The sequence below is a fragment of the Phyllobates terribilis genome, unplaced genomic scaffold (assembly GCF_046119375.1).
Source record: "Phyllobates terribilis strain yellow unplaced genomic scaffold, ASM4611937v1 Scaffold_3__8_contigs__length_932513732, whole genome shotgun sequence".
Taxonomy (NCBI): domain Eukaryota; kingdom Metazoa; phylum Chordata; class Amphibia; order Anura; family Dendrobatidae; genus Phyllobates; species Phyllobates terribilis.
The window spans coordinates 347,696,334-347,711,252 of NW_027362763.1; the positions used below are offsets into that span (position 1 = coordinate 347,696,334).

At 45.8% G+C, this 14,919-nt stretch overlaps 1 protein-coding gene across 5 annotated transcripts in view; it reads right to left on the reverse strand.

Moving 5' to 3' along the window:
• Positions 1-14,919, reverse strand: part of LOC141258108 (uncharacterized) — a 413,089-nt gene that overhangs the window by 113,638 nt on the left and 284,532 nt on the right. For all 5 annotated transcript variants that reach the window (XM_073673114.1, XM_073673115.1, XM_073673117.1 and 2 more), the window contains one exon: positions 14,350-14,469. In XM_073673114.1, the coding sequence (XP_073529215.1) occupies positions 14,350-14,469 (120 nt within the window). The remainder of the gene's footprint in view (positions 1-14,349; positions 14,470-14,919) is intronic.

Here is a 14,919-nt window from a genome sequence, read left to right on the forward strand (position 1 = left end):
GACTAAGAATAAGTCCCACACACTGTTACAAGCCCAAATTTATTTTCGAGCTAGATGCAGACAAAAATTATTAGTAATTTGCAAGCTGGTGGAGCTTTGTATAGATGGACTAAGAATAAGTCCCACACACTGCTACAAGCCCAAAATTATTTTCGAGCTAGATGCAGATAAAAATTATTAGTAATTTGCAAGCTGGTGGAGCTTAGTTTACATGGCCTAATAGAATGATGCTATGCCCAAAAGGTTTTACTTGGCTAGGTGCAGTAAAAAAAATTGTATTCTATACACAGGTGGTGGAGCTTGCAACACAGATACGCTACTCCACTGACTAAAACACACTGCAAGAGGCCAAAAAGGATTTGGTTAGCTAGATTTAGCCAAATGCTGTGAAAAACACTTGCACAGCACTGGCACAGACCTGCCTGGCAAAAAGTCCTAGGAAATGCTGTAACCTAGTCCTCAAAAGGACTGCAATTACAATTAGTCCCTACTCCCAACCTATCTATTTAAGAGCACAGACCTGCCTGCTAAAAGTCGTAGGAAATGCTGTAACCTAGTCCTCAAAAGGACTGCAATCACAACTATTCCCTACTCCCAAGCTATCTGTATATTTCTGAGAAAATTGGCTTGAAATTAACACTGAAAGTATAGCGCACACAGCAACATTGGTGCCGTCTAACACGCAGCTGCAGCAGTGAGAAAATGGTGGCGACGGGGAAAATGGCTGGGTCTTATAGGGCAAGGACATGTGACATACACAGCCAATGACACTTGCCCTTGCTTGTGTGCAAAAAAGCAGTTCGCTCCGTGTGTGCGCTGCTGATAGGCTGACAGATTGCACCTCCCCACTGTAAATGCGGGAAAGAGAAAAAAAAATGGAGATCTTCATTATTTATGCAGAGCTCCATCCGTTGCCCCTCCCCCCGCCCCACTGTACACTCAAACTGCATATTAACATTGATTATCAGCATTACTGTGTAAAAATCCAGTTATGATTTTGGTGCATGAACAGTTATCGAACATAACCTCGAACAGCCGGATTTTTTTCAAATCGTTCGTGTTCGCCGAATGGCTCGAACACCGCCCAAAACAGCTCGAATTTGAGATTGGCGAACAGTTCGATTCGAACACCGCTCATTTCTAGTCGTTACTGTGTATGTAATCTAGGGATGTGTCCTTCTGTCCGAAGTCTCTATAGACTGCTCCGGCACAATGCGCCTGTGCAGTCTGGCCCCAGACAGAAGAATGCATCCAGTCGTTACAGGTGACAGGGAGGAGGAGTGTGGTGCCGGAGATCGCGGTATGTGTAGGCACTGAACGCATACTGAGATCTCCGACGCCATAAGCACATATCTGTGCCTCTGTTCGGGCCAGAGGCCAGGGGAGGAGTGAGATTTCGGAATAGGCACCTGCACGCAGCACGATATCCGGCGTATTTTTAGTGAAGACACATTTGCAGTGTGTCTTCAACAAAACAGCGCCGAACAGCACGTGTGTATTCTGGCACCATTTTGTTGCATACACTCTGCACATGTGTCTTCACTAAAATGACGCTGGATATCACGCTATGCAGACGCTGATTCCGGAGCCATTTTAGTAAAATAACACAGGCGACACATTGCAGGGGAGCGATGGAAAGGTGAGTAGGAGTGTTTTTTTCATTTAATTGATGGATGGATGGGGGAGCAAGTACCAGGATGGCTGAGCAGAATGGAGGAGCACATAACAGGTTGGGGGAGCACATAACAGCATGGTGGAGCATATACCAACATGAGGGAGCACATACCAGGATGGGGGAGCATATACCAACATGAGGGAGCACATACCAGGATGGGGGAGCATATACCAGGATGGGGGAGCACATAACAGGATGGGGGACCAGGATGGGGGAGCACACAATAGGATGGGGCACACATAACAGGATGGGGGACCAGGATAGGGGAACAAATAACAAGATGGGGTTGTGTGAAGATACCGAGTAAAATCTTAATTATGCCAGACATACTTTCTGATGGCATGAACAGCAAACCTTTATTTTTATGTTGACTCTTTAATCTGTGTTCTTCTTTAGTTGATTAACACAAATTATTATTTGTATAACCCTGAATGATATCTGCTCTTTGATTCTGAAACAATGGTGTGTATTTACAAGAGCCCCTGTGATACCAACTATGTAAATAGATTAGGTCAAACAATAATAGCTGAGCCCTGAACCTTTACCTCTTACCTGTGCCTGATGACCTCACACAGATGTAAATATAAACAGGGATGTCTGTAGTGCTGGAAACAGAATGAGACTTGAGACAGAGACTCAAGGAACATCAGAAAGACTTTAGAAGGAGAATGAGGGACATCCTTCAGGACAGCAGAAAGATTGCATGGCATCCAAAGGGACACAGATTTGTATTCACATGATTCTAGCCTTAGGGTACCGGCCCTGACTGGAAAGATTCGGATCTGCTCAATTAACCATCAGAGAGACATGGATACATTTTGGGGAGTCCAGGAGAGGACAAAGAAGTCACCTGGCCCCATGGATATGTTGTTTTGGCATTGCTAGGAGGGAGCCATCGGTCGCCTAGAACCCACAAAGACATTCGGAGTTGCCAGTAGGGTGGGAGTTGCCCACTGGTTGCCTGGCCCCATGGAAATTCTCGGAGAGGCCAGATTTGGATCATTGGGTCTCCTGGTCTTGTACATCAATGGACTGCTAGCTTCCTAAGCTTGCCGCTACCTCCTCTCTATGGGGGCCCGCCAGAATCAGGGGGCCAATGGTTGAGATAGTCAGCCCTGGAGGTCTCCAAAATCGCAGCTATTCTATCTCAGGTGTGCGGAGAAGGAAGGATGAGGTTGTGTAATGTTGTACCATCTTGGGTATTTGGTGGGACTGTTCTGGGCATTTATTGTCCGCTTTATGGTTCAATAAAGTATTGCCAAATTGTTTTTACCCTCCCCCTGCATTGTCTAAGTAGCGTTATGCCCACAAAAGTCCCCGGGTCTTCAGAGGGAGCATATACCAGGATGGGGGACAAGGATAGGGGAACATATACCAATATGGGGAAGCACATAACAGGATGGGGCCACAAATACTAGAATGGGGGAGCATACACCGGGATGGGGGAGCATATACCAGGAGGGAGGACCAGGATGGAGCTCACATACCAGGATGGAACTCAAATACCAGGATGGGGGAGTATATACCAGGATGGAGGAGCATATAGCAGGATGGGGGACCAGGATGGAGGAACCTATACCAGGATGTGGGAGCATATACCAGGATGGGGGGACCAGGATGGGGAAGCACATACGAGTATGGGGGACCAGGATAGGGGAGCACATAACAAGAGGAAGGACCAGGATGGGGGCTCAAATACCAGGATGGGGGAACATATACCAGGATGGGGGACCAGGATGGGGGCACAAATACTAGGATGGGGGACCAGGATGGGGGAGCATATAGTAGGATGGGCGACCAGGATGGGTGAGAATATACAAAAATGGGGGGCATAAATCAGGATGGGGGACCAGAATGGGTGAGCATACACCAGGATGGGGGATCATGAACCAGGATGGAGGAGCATGGACCAGGATGGGGGACAAGAATGGGGGGGAGCATGGACCGGGATGGGGGATCATAAGCCAGGATGGGGGAGCATATACCAGGATGGGGAGAATGGACCAGGATTGGGGAGCATGGACCAGGATTGGAAAACATATAACAGGATGAGGGAGCATGGACTAGGATGGGGGACCATATACCAATAAAAATTCTCTCCACCTGTGTATAGAATGGGTTCAATAGCTTGTATATATTTGCTTGGATTTTTCTCATTATTATTTTTGATATATTCTTTAAAAGTGAAAAAGTATATAAAAAAAACAAAGTTTGCAAATTGAACCCATAACCTTATTACATGGACAACATTTATCTTTCTCTACTGGGTGCCACAGAAACTGCAGCTGCATGGTTCTATGTACAGATTATGTTCTGTGGCACAGATTTTTTATGACACTGTAGAATGAATCCCTTTATGGCTACTGCACAACACAAATACTATAATCAAGGCATTATCAATAGAGATGAGAGTTGTTCTAGTCGAACTGTTCGCCAATCTCAAATTCGACCTGTTTTGGGCGGTGTTCGAGCCGTTCGGCGAACACGAACAATTTGAGAAAAATTCGGCTGTTCGAGGTTATGTTCGATAACTGTTCGTGCACCAAAATCATAACTGGATTTTTTCTCAGTAATGATGAAAATTAATGTTAATACGCAGTTTGAGTGTACAGCGGGGTGGGGGGAGGGGCAGGGGATGGATCTCTGCAGGAACAATGAAGATCTCCATTTTTTTTTTCTCTTTCCCGCATTTACAGTGGGGAGGTGCAATCTGTCAGCCTATCAGCAGCGCACACACGGAGCGAAGTGCTTTTTTTCACACAAGCAAGGGCATGTGTCATTGGCAGTGTATGTCACATGTCCTTGCCCGATAAGACCAAGCCATTTTCCCCGTCGCCACCATTTTCTCACTGCTGCAGCTGCGTGTTAGACGGCACCGCTGTTGCTGTGTGCGCTATACCTTGTTAATTTCAAGCCAATTTTCGCACAAATCTACAGATAGCTTGGGAGTAGGGAATAGTTGTGATTGCAGTCCTTTTAAGGACTAGGTTACAGCATTTCCTACGACTTTTATCAGGCAGGTCTGTGCTCTTAAATAGATAGATTGTGGGAGTAAAGACTAATTGTAATTGGAGTCCTTTTCAGGACTAGGTTACATCAGTTCCTATCAGTTTTTGCCAGGCAGGTCTGTGCCAGTGCTGTGCAAGTTTTTTTCACAGCATTAGGCTGAATCTAGCAAAGCTAATCCTTTTTGGCCTATTGCAGAGTATGTTAGTCAGTGGAGTAGCCTATCTGTGTTGCAAGATATACCACCTGTGTATAGAATACCAATTTTTTTACTGCACCTAGTGAAGTAAAATCTTTTGGGCATAGCATCATTCTATTAGTCCATCTATACTGACCTCCATCAGGTTGCAAACTGAATATATTTTTTTCTGCATCTACCTCTGAAAAAATATTGGGCTTCTAGCTGTGTGTGGGACTTGTTCTATTAATCCATCTATACAGACCTCCATCAGGTTGCAAACTGAATATATATTTTTTCTGCATCTACCTCTGAAAAAATATGTGGCCTTCTAGCAGTGTGTGGGACTTTCTCTATTAGTCCATCTATACTGACCTCCATCAGGTTGCAAACTGAATATAATTTTTTTCTGCATCTAGCTCTGAAAAAATATTTGGCCTTCTAGCAGTGTGTGGGACTTTCTCTATTAGTCCATCTATACTGACCTCCATCAGGTTGCAAATTAAAAATAATTTTTATCTGCATCTACAGTACCTCTGAAAAAATATTTGGGCTTCTAGCTGTGTGTGGGACTTGTTCTATTAGTCCATCTATACTGACCTCCATCAGGTTGCAAATTGAATATAATTTTTATCTGCATCTAGCTCTGAAAAAATATTTGGCCTTCTAGCAGTGTGTGGGACTTTCTCTATTAGTCCATCTATACTGACCTCCATCAGGTTGCAAATTGAATATAATTTTTATCTGCATCTAGCTCTGAAAAAATATTTGGCCTTCTAGCAGTTTGTGGGACTTTCTCTATTAGTCCATCTATACTGACCTCCATCAGGTTGCAAATTAAAAATAATTTTTATCTGCATCTACCTCTGAAAAAATATTTGGGCTTCTAGCTGTGTGTGGGATTTGTTCTATTAATCCATCTATACAGACCTCCATCAGGTTGCAAACTGAATATAATTTTTTTCTGCATCTAGCTCTGAAAAAATATTTGGCCTTCTAGCAGTGTGTGGGACTTGTTCTATTAGTCCACCTATACTGACCTCCATCAGGTTACAAATTCAAAATAATTTTTTGTCTGCATCTAGCGCTGAAAAAATATTTAGCATTCTAGCAGTGTGTGGGACTTTCTCTATTAGTCCATCTATACTGACCTCCATCAGGTTGCAAACTGAATATATTTTTTTTCTGCATCTACCTCTGAAAAAATATTGGGCTTGTAGCTGTGTGGGACTTTTTCTATTAATCCATCTATACAGACCTCCATCAGGTTGCAAACTGAATAAAAAAATTTTCTGCATCTACCTCTGAAAAAATATTTGGGCTTCTAGCTGTGTGTGGGACTTGTTCTATTAGTCCATCTATACTGACCTCCATCAGGTTGCAAATTGAATATAATTTTTTTCTGCATCTAACCCAGCCAATAGTTTTGGCCTAATACCACAGTTTGGCCACTCAGCTCTGCTCGGTTCCCATCCATTGTTTTTTTGTGCAAACAACTCCAGAGTTGTGAATTAGTTAACCACCAAAATGAGTGGAAAAAGGCCTGCTGCTGGTGGAAAGGGGAATAGGCGTGTTGGGAAGGGGAAAAAAGGTTGTGTCCGTGGGGTAGGTGTTAAAGCAACAGTAACATCTGCAGAAGAAAGACCATCTTCCAGCCAAACTAAAATGTCTCCTTCTTTTAGCGGACAATGTGATAAGATCCCATTCTTACGGCCACGCCAATCGCTACAAATTCCAGATGAGGCACAAAAACAGCAGGTGCTTCAACGGATATCAAGTGCTCCTTTAAGTGGGCTCTCCTCCACATCAACTTCAACATCACAAATACTCCAGTCCTCAAAGGTGTCACCCCAATCGCACTTGCTTCCTCACAGCTCCCAAATCTCCAGCTGCCCGTCTGAGTATGAGATAGAACAGATGGTTGAGTCTGCAGAGCTGTTTACTCATACTATAGCCTGGGAATCAGAGGTCGACTCCAGCGCTTCTGTGAATCCAGACGAGGAAATGATCTGCACTGATGCCCAGAATCTTTATGAGTCGGATCCAGGACCAGACGCAGAAGGTAGACCCTCATTCCCAAACTGTAACTCCTGTTGGTGGAGACAATGAGGAAGACGATGATAAGACTCAAATACCATTTCCTCCTAGCCATGGAAAGCTAAGAGGTTGAATTTCACCATCTGCAAGCTCTTGGCTACAGAAATGCTGCCTTTCCGCCTGGTGGACACAGAGGATTTTCGAGACCTTATGTCTGGCGCAGTGCCCCAGTACCAGATGCCCAGTCGGCACTACTTCTCAAAGAAAGGTGTGCCTGCGCTCCACCAGCATGTCGCACACAACATCATCGCTTCTTTGAGAAACTCTGTGTGTGACAGGGTGCATTTCACCACAGACACTTGGACGAGTAGGCATGGACAGGGGCGTTACATGTCGCTGACTGGGCACTGGGTAACTATGGTGACAGCAGGACAAGGGGCTGCTGTCCAAGTCTTGCCGTCCCCACGAGTTGTGCGTCAATCCTCTTTATGTCAAAGTTCCTCCACTGCTTCTGCCTCCTCAACCTCCTCTCGGTCTTCCACCTGCACCCAAAGCCTGTCTGGTCATGCCACAAGCTTTCTATCTGCGCAGAAGGGATCCTGCACACCTCCTTACTATGCTGGCAGTAGGGCTCAACGTCATCAGGCGGTTTTTACATTGAAATGTCTGGGAAATGTGAGTCACACAGCTGAGGAGTTGTGGTCAGCTCTGGAGAACCAATTTCATGAATGGTTGTCTCCACTGGACCTGAAACCAGGGAAGGCCGTGTGCGACAATGCTGAAAACCTGGGTGCGGCCCTCCGCCGGGGCAATGTCACACACGTGCCTTGTATGGCTCACGTGTTGAACCTGGTTGTCCAGCAATTTTTAGCCCACTATCCCAGACTAGATGGCCTTCTGCAGAGGGCACGGTCGCTGTGTGCTCACTTCCGCCGTTCGCATCCCGCAGCTCAGCGACTTACATCTCTACAGAAGTCGTTGGGCCTGCCACTTCACCGGCTAAAATGCGATGTGCCTACCCGGTGGAATTCAACTCTGCACATGTTGCAGCGACTGTGGCAGCACCGACAAGCCCTGGTGCAATACGTTCTGACGTATAGCCTGGGCCAACGAGATCCAGAGGTGGGGCAAATCACGCTGGAGGAGTGTTCTCAGATCAGGGACCTATGCACCCTTCTGCACAGTTTTGAAATGGCAACGAAGATGTTTAATGCTGACGATGCCATTATCAGCATGACTATTCCGGTGATTTACATGCTGGAGCACATGTTAAACAGAATTCGGAGTCAGGTGGTGGCACAAGAGGAGGTTGAGGAAGTAGAGGAGGAGGAGTTGTATGCGGAAGGGCTAACATCTGCAAGGTCCAGACGGTCGGCAGCACCAAGGCGGCAGGCATGTGAGGGTGGGGGAGATGGTTTTACCAGGGCGCATGGTAGCAGCCAAACTAGTGAGGAAGGTGCAGGAGCCCAGGAAGAAGTGGAGGACGAACTGATGGAAGACTCATCAGGTGAGGGAGACCTTGATCACATTTCTGTTGTGCGAGGTTGGGGGGAGAGGACAGAGGAAGGAAGCATGATTGTTACCTCGCCACCAACACAACAGGGACTTGGTGCTCCTGGATGCGCAACACACATGAGTGCCTTCTTGCTGCACTACCTGCAACATGACCCTCGAATTGTGAGAATTAGAAATAATCCTGACTACTGAGTTGCCACACTGTTAGATCCCCGGTACAAAAGTAAATTTGCAGAAATTATTCCTGCCATAGAAAGGGATGCACGCATGCAGGAGTATCAGCAGAGGCTGTTGCAGAATCTTACATGTGCTTTTTCACAAAATACCAGTGGTGCACGTAGTGAATCTCAGAGTTCCAACTTGCCAACCGTGGGACCGTCAAGTGTTCAGCACTCAAACCGTAACAGAACCACAGTATAACTTTTTTAGCCCATCCTTTGCAAGGCCACAGGAGACAAGAAGTCTGACACATAGTCAACGCCTAGAGACGATGGTACAGGAGTATCTCCAAGTAAACATTGAAGCCATGACTGTGTCACTGGACCCTTGCTCTTTTTGGGCTTCCAATCTGGATAAATGGCCGGAGCTAGCCACTTACGCCTTGGAGATCTTGTCATGCCCCGCAGCCAGCGTTCTGTCTGAACGTGTGTTCAGCGCTGCTGGTGGTGTGCTGACAGATAAGCGCACGCGGCTCTCCACTGATAATGTAGACAGACTCACGTTCATAAAGATGAACAAATCATGGATCCGAAACGACTTTTCTACCCCTGTGTCATCCTGGGGAGAGTAAAAGCTTGATGATTGGTTAAAATCACCCTACCAACCATTTTAAGCTTTCAAATTACTAATCATGTTTATCTGTATCTTGGCTGGAAAATAATTTGGGCTTTGTAGCAGTGTGCAGCACTGATTCTATTAGGCCATCTATAATAAGCTCCACCAGATTTAAAATTACTAATCATGTTTATCTGTATCTTGACTGGAAAATAATTTGGGCTTTGTAGCAGTGTGCAGCACTGATCCTATTAGGCCATCTATAGTAAAGCTTCACCAGATTTAAAATTAATAATAATTTTTAGCTGCATCTAGCCCGGAAAATAATTTTGGGCCTCCGAGATGCGCAAGACACATAAGTGCCTTCTTGCTGCACTACCTGCAGTATGACCCTCATATTGTCAGAATTCGAAGTAATCGTGACTACTGGGTTGCCACACTCTTAGATCCCCCAAACTTTTCGATCAACCTTTTCATTTTAATAAAGACCAAAAAAATGGTCATTTTTGAAATTATAAGCATTAGCAGGTTGTTAGAAAATGAAATCAAACAGTTTTCAACTCAAAACTTTATTCTAGGTGATGTTACATTTTCACATAGGACCCCTTGTTCGAAAGGAGCTTCTGAACTCTCGTCCATTGAATTTGTCAGGTTTTGGATGGTTTCTGCTTCAATTGTTTTGCATGAGGACAGAATACCCTCCCAGAGCTGTTGCTTAGATGTGAACTGCCTCCCGCCATCATAGACACTCCTTTTAATGATGCTCCAAAGGTTCTGAATGGGGTAGAGGTCAGGGGAGCATGGGGGTCACACCATAAGTTTGTCCCCTTTTATGCCCATATCAGCCAGAGATGCAGATGTTTTATGTGCAGCATGAGATGGTGCATTATCATGCAAAAAAATGATCTTGCTGTGAAATACACGGTTCTTCTTCTTGAACCATGGCAGGAAGTGCTGTTTGAGAAAATCCACATACATTATGGAGTTCATCTTTAGCGCCTTCAGGGATCCTAAAGGGGCCGACAATCTCTCTCCCCATGATTCCAGCCCAAAACATTACTCCACCTCCTCCTTGTTGGCGCTGTAGCCGTGTTTGCGTGGGGTGTCCATCAACCAGCCATCCTCCACTCCATCCATTTGGACCATCGAGCGCTGCATGGCACTCATCCGTGAACAAAACAGTTTTGAAATCAGTCTTCATGTAATGTTTGGCCCACTGGAGCCATTTCTGCTTGTGTGAAGTGGATAGAGGAGGTCGACAGGATGGCGTATGCACAGCAGCAAACCTCTGAAGGACCCTGCATCTTGTTGTTCGGGGGACGTTGGAGGCACCAGCAGCTTCAAAAACTTGTCTGCTGCTATGACAAGGCTTTTTTGCCGCTGCTCTTTTAACCTGACGTAATTGCCTGTAGGAAACAGTCCTCAATTTGCCCTTATCAGCACGCACACGTGTGTACTGTAAATCAGCTACATACTTCTTGATTGCCAAGACACTTCATCCTGATCATCGCACAATGTTGATTGTAGTCATGCCTTGACCTAAACACTCCACAATTTGTTGCTTCTCAGCAGCCGACACATCCTTTTTCTTTCCCATTTTGGCAGAAAATGTAGGCTGCTTAATAATGTGAGACAGCCTTCTTAAGTAGTCTTGCCTTTCATTGGACACACCTGCCAAACTAATTAGCACAGGTGTCTGCAATTGCTTACAGTGATATAAAGAGCCCTGACACACATCACCATCAATGAGTTTAACTGACAAACAAACAAATTCTTCCCTTATCACTCCTAAACACTTTTTGCATAATAATTTGGAACACAGTGTACATGTGCTTTTCCACAAAACACCAGTGGTTCACGTAGTGAATCTTACAGTTCTAACTTGCCAACCGTGGTCTGTATGGAGTTGTTCAATAAAGGGCCCAAAATTAAGATAACATAGATGGGAGAGGTCTCTATGAATAGGAATTCCTAAGTATTTGATACCCTGTGAGGGCCAGGCAAAGGGAAAGTTGGACTGGATGGAATCCTATATGGATTTGGGGAGGGAGACATCGAGGGCCTCAGACTTCGCTGCATTGATTTTAAAATTTGACCATGTAACAAAGTGATCTATTTCAGCCATAACAGCATGGATGGATATATGTGATTGAGTGACTTATACTAGGACATCATCAGCAAATAGAGAGCACTTGTACTCGGTGCCTCCCACCTCAATCCACCTAATATTGGGGTTATGGCGAATTGATGAGAGCAGGTGCTCCGTCACTAGGATGTATAAGAGAGGGGACAGAGAACATCCCTGCCTTGTCCCATTGGTGATTGTGAAAGGTGATGAAAATGTTCTGACGCGCCCCCTGGGCCTTGGGACACCCGGAGCCGGACCCTTTTTGGTGGATGCTGGTGGTTGTAGTCTCCGTGGAGGCGACCCGGTTCCGTGGCTCAGGGCGGTCAAACCAGTGGCGGAACTATTTATGTGGCTTTGATGTTTAAATGTCCGACTACGCCACCCGTGGATTGCGGTTAGACCGCTCAGGCTGGTGTTGTGGGTGCAGCAGAGCGTAGCATAACTCCCCACGGGAGGAGTATAGCCTCAGGGCAGTGTATGCGGAGGATGGGGGTGATGGTGCAGGGCAGCAGCAGTAACAACACGGAGTCAGTGATGCAGTTCAGGGCCTTTACTCACAGTTCTTATTATCCAGACCACGTCTGCAGGTAACGGCTGCCCACGTCGTACTGTGCTCACCAGGTGAGGGGCTCAGACAACTCCCAGATAACTTTGGAGCGCTTCACAGGACCCCCTTTGTGTGTCCTTTGTCTGGCCTTTCTTACCAACCCTTCTGTCCGGCTGCCTCGGGCCTCCTCTTGGTAAACTTGGCGCCAGTTTCCCTGACCCTATGTGGTGCCTTCCTAGCGGGTGTAGCGAGGGGCTGCGCCACATAAAATGTCACAGCCTCCTGTTTCTAGCTGAGGGTGGTCTCCTGCCTCCACTAGTTTCGGGGACCGGTCTCCCCCTTTGGCCTGACCCCTCCACGCAGGTGGATTCGGGCGTGCGGTGGCGACTCGCCCGTCCGCACCCCTGGGATCCCTTCGTTCCTCGTTCCTGGAGCTTTCTCCGCTCCTCTTCCTTCCTTCTCCCTCTTCCAGGCCTGGGCCTCTGTTACTAGGCCCGCCTCCGGAGCAGAGCTCATGCAGAGCCCCTGCTCCCTGCCACTTCTGCTCAGACTTCTCTGCACTGAACTAAGATGGTGCCCACCTTTTATACTCCCTTCTCAATGCACCCAGGAACTGCTTCCTCCCTGCTCCTGCACTACAGGGTTCCCCTTCCTCAGTGTTCCCTCCCCCCACTCCAGCCAGGGACAGGGACTGTCGTGCCCATCTCAGGAGCATATTGGTCGCCCTGCCCCACTGCAATGTGGTGTAATGCATGCAGGTGTCGGGTCCTGATCCACACTACATCCTTACCTGAGAGTGAGATATCACACCTCTGGGTGAGGTGCAATACCTCTGTAGCAACCGAGCCCTCAGGGTGCTACAGTTCCATTTATCTTCAGCCTAGGTAACGTATTGTGATACAGGGCCGTGATTTTGGCTATAAAAGGGTCCCCTAGACCCCTACCCCAAGCTTTTTAAGAGAATCATATATGGCGTGCCAGGAGACTCTATGGAATGCTTTCTCAGCATCCAACGAGAGTATCTAATTACAAATTTTTAACTGCATCTAGCCCAGGAAATACTTTGTGCCTAGTAGCAGTGTCTGCTAGTCAGCGGATTATCACGGCTGTTAAGCAAGCTACACCACCTGTAGTTTGGACACTTAATTTTTTCAAAGGAAATGCTTCGGGACCACGGGATACTCAGTGAAGAGCATCAGGAGGCACCCCAAGGCATAGGGGCTGGGACTGGCAGTAGGATGCCTTGCGCTGGACAGCCGAGCTCGATCCTTATAAAAGCTTTTTAACTGCAGCAGCTTTAGTGGACGCTACTGGAGCTGGAATTACGCGGCTGCTGGCATGAGACTTGCCCTCCAATAGATCCTTGTAAATGGATTTAAAGTGTATTCATTCAAATTAGAGAGACAATTTAAATTAAAAAGCTTAGAGCTGCCTCCACCACAGGGGGGCTCGCTCGACCCACCAGCGGACAGGCACCAGTATTGGGAGAGGGGGGCTGGCCGTCAGGGTTCACCGCGGCTCTGGCACAAACCCGGTGACGCGGAGGTGGCACGGGCAGGAGCGGACTGAACGTGTCGGCTTCTCACTTTTTGGATTCTAGAAGGGCATGACATGCCTATATCTGTGTCTCCCCCTCCTTTTACTCCTCCACCTCTTTTCTTTTCGCATGACTATATGTACTTGTCACTTTTCCATGTGTTAGTTGTGTCTTCTGAACAGTTTGTCAGCTTTTGGACACCTTGGAAGGTGTTTTCTATGTGTTTCTATGTGTTTTTGTTTGCCTGCCATTGGTTTTAACGGTGTTCGAAGGTGTTCGACGAACAGTTCGATGAACAGTTCGGCGAACACACGGGTGTTCGACGAACCGAACCGAACTCGAACACTACGGGGGTGGCTCAACACTAATTATCAACTACCATATCTCCTTTGCAGAAATATTGTGTATATATATATATATATATATATATATATATATATATATAAATATATATATATATATATATATTAAAATACACATATATTCTCATCATTATGCTCACAGATATTACTGGTCAGGTCATTAATATCATTATGATGATTAACATATCCTAATTAAAATAAATGTTTAAGTTAAAAGATTATATCCATCATGTTAAATGGGTATGTTTAGTTTCAACTTGCAAAAACAAATAAAATGTCAAATTGCTTTTATTCTTTGCCCTCATTCTTCCAATATTCCAATATTGATACTTTGTTTTGTACACGTCAAAAGTGTGAAAATTGTCCTAGCTAACATAGATACAAAATGTCAATAAATCCTTGGCAGCAAAATGGTTAACTGAGGATGTAATATTAGAGTTGGATGTTGTAATGAAAACACATTTATACAAGTTCTCCTGTTATTGGCAGACTATATTAAAAATCTAAATTACGTTTTGTAATAGTAAGAATTACATGGCAATAACTATTACAACAAAAGTTAATATAATGCGATCAGTTAATTTCCTCACCTGTAAATCCATCCTTACAGGTACAGGTGTAGTTCCCTATTGTGTTAGTGCAGGTTGCATTATATGAGCAGATATTATTGGTTAGACATTCATTAATATCATCACAGTGGGTCCTATTACCTATTGAAAAAAAAACATGTTATTAACCAATACAAGGCTGACGTGAACTCCTACCCCATTACCCCACTCGCCACCTCTACACAGCAGTGGGAAGAGCAGAGGCTAAGCGCCAGATTTGGCACACATTAAGGATGCGCCATTTCTGGGACAGCTGAGGGGTGATATTATTAGTCACGGAGGGGACCAGGATCCATGGCCCCTTCCCTGGCTATTAACATCAGCCCCCAGTTGTCTGTTTAGCCTTTTCTGGAAAGATTTTATAGGGGGAGTCTACGTCAATTTCTTTCTGGGGTCCCCCTGAAATCTAGCCAGTAAAGGCTAAGCAAACAGCTAGCCAGAGAATATTTTTGGCTAATGGCCCCTTCCCTGGCTACTTATATCAGCTACCAGCGGTCGGCTTTCCCTCTGTTGGTTAAAAAGTGACGCTGGAGCCCACGCCATTTTTTTTAT